Source organism: Limulus polyphemus, unplaced genomic scaffold, assembly GCF_000517525.1.
Source record: "Limulus polyphemus unplaced genomic scaffold, Limulus_polyphemus-2.1.2 Scaffold4490, whole genome shotgun sequence".
NCBI classification, from domain to species: domain Eukaryota; kingdom Metazoa; phylum Arthropoda; class Merostomata; order Xiphosura; family Limulidae; genus Limulus; species Limulus polyphemus.
The window spans coordinates 81,913-86,885 of NW_013670100.1; the positions used below are offsets into that span (position 1 = coordinate 81,913).

Here is a 4,973-nt window from a genome sequence, read left to right on the forward strand (position 1 = left end):
CTTTGCTAGACCCTTGAATGTTGGTAGGTGATTCAGGAAATGGTCTAAGTCCTTCTTTGCTAGACCCTTGAATGTTGGTAGGTGATTCAGGAAATGGTCTAAGTCCTTCTTTGCTAGACCCTTGAATTTTGGTAGGTGATTTGCTTCACTTTCTTCATGAGAAACCATGATTGTGGTCAGAATCTGTCCCTTACAACTTGAGGGCAATCACCTGACCAAGATATCCGTGACATTGTGTGCAAACCATTGTAGGTACTCTCAGATCTCCAAATATCATTTGAGTGTTTGATTCCTGGTTCAGGGCAGCAGAGCAATTAATTGCTACTGGTTGCTCATCCGTTAGTCCGTTACACATCAGGCTCCTCTGTATACCTCCCAGAGAAAACTATTACTATTATTAATACTACTACTAGTGCAATAGTAATAGAGAACATAGTTTGGCTTGTCGACTGCAATTCTAAAGTAATTAAATACAGAATAGGCCTAAGTGGACTTTTGACAAGAAGAGAACTACATATATATTATAGTGTTTATGATATGTCTATAAATTATAATCTCTATAGTGTGAATAATTTGTTGTACATATGTTTAACTTGTTCCGAATATATATATATATTATTTTGAAAACAAGTGAAGTACATGCTGTTTATTTATCGTTGAATTTATCACTAACAAGTCACAGACACCCACTGTAAAAGAATCCTAATCCCAACAACAACATAATATATATTTACACTATTAAGAAATATAAGTAAAAACCTTTTATTTTGACAATTGGCAAAAAAGAAGAATATATATCTTAAATTCTGACAATCTGTTTACATTGATTGTCATGAAAATAATCAACTAATCAAAATTAGTCATTTTTAACTGCTGAGTATAAGAAAGGCAACTGCCTAGCAGCACCTGCCACCAATATTTTTTGACTTGTGTATACCACAGGGTGAGGAATTTTGTACTAATATTGATCAAATGTAATCAACTGATGGGGCCATTAATTAATTGATCATCAACTTCCAGTAATTGCCTAGCTCTGTGTCACAACAAACCCAAAGGAATCTTAAGCAATACCTTCATCTGCAAAATGAGGGCTATGGTTAAGCAAGAGAATCTTTGATTCAAAAAGCTACTCGCATCTCATAAATTTCAACTTAATGAAGTTTCAAAAACCAAATATTCACAAACTTCCAGCCACACGTCAAAATCAATGCCTGTTCTCAAAAGAAAGATGGTTGAAGAAACTAATGCAACTCAAATGGATTTTTCTGCATTTTATCTGTTTAAATGTCATATTAGAAACTGAAATTCATATACAGTGGAAACTTCATCAAGATATGTGGTTTAAGTTTAAACTTGATATCTTTCACAAGAGCTTGTTTCAATGGAAATTGCTATGTTGGACAATGGTATATAATCATGGATATCAGAATAAGTAATATGTTAAAAGAGGAAGCTGTTCTTAGGGTATCAGGGATCTGCAGAAACGTTCTTGTGAAATGTAATTAATCTTCACTATATATACATGTTTAAACCTATAGGCCTTCCTAGATATTCCAATAACAATAAACATATCCTCTTGAATTAGCATGAGTGGGATAAAATTATGCACTATATAGAAACATTAAGTTTTCATTTATGGTTGGATGAGATTCCATACTTCTAAAACTTCTTAAAGGAGAAATTGTAGTTTGAAATATCTCTTCGGCAATAATTGGTCTATTGTAAAAATGATGCTACATACCAGTTGATAAAAATATGTAGCTTTATGTAGAACTTACCAATGAAAAAACACATTACAAATTTTATTATCAGTTTTCTGATAATAAAAATATACATGCTAGTTTGTTTTGTAATTTGTAAATACTCGGAACAGCTCAGTTTATTTTATATGAATAGCACTTTGAAAATTTCTTTAAACAAATCTTACTCTGCTTTTTAAAGTTTTTACAATGAAATGCATACAAAACGATAACATTATATATATTCAGGTTAATCAACACTGTAAAAGTCAAACATAATTGAATCATTTATCAAATACACATATTTCAAACAGTAGATTAGATGATGCTTGGAGAGATTGGACTTTTTGGTCAGAGTAAATGAATATTACTTTACAATCTGCTTCCATTTTTCGCAGATATTGAGAGTAACATCACATCCACCACAGACAATGACTACAACTGGGCCATCACCTTTAATATCCTCGTTTTGAATCAAGTGGCTGAGGGTCTCACTGTACAGAGCAGCAAGAGTAGCACCACAAGCAGGTTGAACAAGCATTCGGTGATCATCTACAAAAAAATATGGTTTCACATGTCAAAAAAAATATTTAAATTATGATACCAATGTGAACAATTTATGTTTTGATTATAAATGACAAATTTGCAAAACTAAATACTTTCTTAATAAGTTTAAGCAAATGTACAGAAAACATACTCTCCAAGCCAGTTCAATAAATTCACTGTGTTTGTTTTGTTTATGTGAGTGTTTTCCAAACTTTAAATAGCAGCACCCCTAACTCAGCACAGTTTCCATTGTGCCCCCATCACGCTAAAATCATTCTTGCAAGTGATAGCAGTGAAATCAACATTTTCTTTAGCTGTTTTTAATACTCTTTTTAAAATGAAAAAAATTCTTGAAAGGAGTGAGTAAATGTGAGATAAAAAAACTTTGATAGCAAAGTGTTAGTTCTGTTAGGTTATCGTCATTTCCAACTCTTCAGTTTCTTCCATTGTTATTTTTGGGCTCTTCTGCCAAAAGACTGTGCTCCCCTAGGGGGCACACCCCACAGTTGGGACAACACTGGTTTAAGCACAAAGCTGTATGATGGGCTGTCTCTGCCATGGCCATTGCAGGTATCGAACCCCCTGAATTTTAGAATTATAAGTTTTGAATCTTCTGGCTGAGCCACTGGAAGCATATTTACAAGGAAAACTTCATATATATAATAAATGTTTCATGGTGATACTTTCTGAAAACTGAAGATAATTAAGCACTTTTTACTCTTTTGGTATTTTCTTTCTTGGTCGCCCCCCAGTGCCACAGCGGTATGCCTGCAAACTTACAATGCTAGAATCCGGGTGTCAATACCCGTGGTGGGCAGAGCACAGATAGCCCATTGTGTAGCTTTGTGCTTAATTACAAACAAACAAACAATCTTTCTTGGTCTCTTATATTGTTCATATAATAAATATTCTTATCAAAAATAGTTGAAAAAACAAAAACTAATACTGTGAGAAATAAAATAATACCTGCAAATTTTAAACACGCAAGTACAGCTTCACGATCTTCCACTACTTCAGAAAAGATGGGACGTGTTGGGAGATAATCCATCAGTTGTTGGCTTACAACCACAGAACCCAAACATTTTGCAATGCTACAATAATCAAATCAAACGAAACAACATTTACTATTGAATAAAAGGAAATACTATGATTTGTAATTATATACAACCAGATAACAGCATTGATAAATAACAATTTCTACTTTCTCTTTCCTTATAGAGATATGTCTTTTAATAAAATATTTCATAGCACATTACATTGCCATACAATACTTGACACTTGGCAAACAGTTAAGTAAGTCAACTGCCTCATTAACAAACATTTAAGAGCTCTATCTACAGTTTGATTTCAGTGAAACTCAACAAAAAGAGATTGACTCAGTTGTTTGATTTTGAAATAAAGCTTACAATTTGTTGATAATGTAAAGACAACTAGTACAATCTGTGCCCTTCTTCAAGCTGGCCAGCATCTGTGTGTGTATATCATAGCAACAGCAACAGGACTGAACTGAGGTCACAACTGCACACATTAAAAACTAGATTTTTAGCTTTGTTTGGAATCAAACTTTTTGGAGAAGCACATTATCAATGAAATGAAAAGCAAACTTTCTTTAGTGTCTATTTATGCCTATGTCTAGTATGAAGATGTCATGATAAAAGAATTAACAACTTAGTTATGTATATTGGACACATATAGAACAATATACACCTGCAGTAACCCTGACCATGCATCAGGGATTAGTGTTCTTTTCAGCTGGGTAGTTTGAAAAAGAAACAAAACGAAATCGAGTATAATCCTTTTCTATGTTTATAATAATTTTACCTTAGGTCCTTTTTTAGTTAGTACCTACAATAGGCTATTCATCAGAAAATAATACTTTTACACTTCTCTGATCTCTGATATGCTTGTTGACAGTATTAGTATCGATAGCAATAAAAAATGCAAAGGAATACAATAAGAAAAACCAACAATAAACTGAGCATTTCAGAAAACGACTACACCCTTTTACTTATGAGACTTGTGAGATTTCATTGACAGGGTGTTATTTAAATGATTTTTATATATAAAAGGCATTTAAAACATCTTTTAATAATTGATAAAACCTGTTTATATCAGAGAATCTACTGGTTTATATGGGAATTGTTAACAACAGTAGTGAAAAAGTTACACTCTCTTAACAAACACGCCTGTTAATTAATTTAAACTAGTACTACCTGGTTATTTCAGGAAGGCGTACAATGTGTCCTGCTTTAACAGATTTATTAAAGCTTTCTGCACCTTTTGTTTCCATGGCAACAACTGGAACATCTTGCCAGCCTACTTTGGCTAAGCCAGTAAGAATTCCACAAAGCAAGCCACCACCACCAACACTGCAAACTATCGCACTTGGGCAAACTGTCAATTGGCTGTGCAACTCCTCTATCATTGTGGAGTGGCCATCCCTAAGTATAAGTAAGATTTTTTTTAATTATTCACTTTGTTATCATACTCCTGTAATATGGAATTGTGCTAAATATTTGTCTGTTATTTGTGGGTAAAATTATTTTATAACTTACTGAATTTGAATACTCATTTTTCTTAAGTTGTTTATGGTACCTTTGATTCTTTCTATAATATCAGATTTTATCTAAGAGTTTTTTATATGAATTTAAGACAACTATTTCTCATCTTAGTAAACTATAAATAACA

At 32.8% G+C, this 4,973-nt stretch overlaps 1 protein-coding gene across 1 annotated transcript; it reads right to left on the bottom strand.

Annotated features, from left to right (window-relative positions):
* Window positions 1–1,934: 1,934 nt before the first annotated feature.
* On the bottom strand, window positions 1,935–4,724 carry LOC106471242 (L-serine dehydratase/L-threonine deaminase-like). Its single transcript, XM_013931833.2, has 3 exons — window positions 4,499–4,724; window positions 3,252–3,376; window positions 1,935–2,291 (listed from the first exon to the last, which is right to left on the bottom strand). Exons 1-3 carry the CDS (start codon window positions 4,708–4,710, stop codon window positions 2,107–2,109), a joined length of 522 nt encoding a protein of 173 aa, XP_013787287.2. The 5' UTR covers window positions 4,711–4,724; the 3' UTR covers window positions 1,935–2,106.
* Window positions 4,725–4,973: the final 249 nt, after the last annotated feature.

Coding starts and splice junctions, on each gene's coding strand:
- LOC106471242 (XM_013931833.2), bottom strand. CDS start 4,710: ATGATAGAGGAGTTGCACAGCCAATTGACAGTTTGCCCAAGTGCGATA. Junction 3,377..4,498: donor CGCCTTCCTGAAATAACCAG/GTAGTACTAGTT, acceptor TGATTATTGTAG/CATTGCAAAATGTTTGGGTT. Junction 2,292..3,251: donor TGCGTGTTTAAAATTTGCAG/GTATTATTTTAT, acceptor ATTTTTTTGTAG/ATGATCACCGAATGCTTGTT.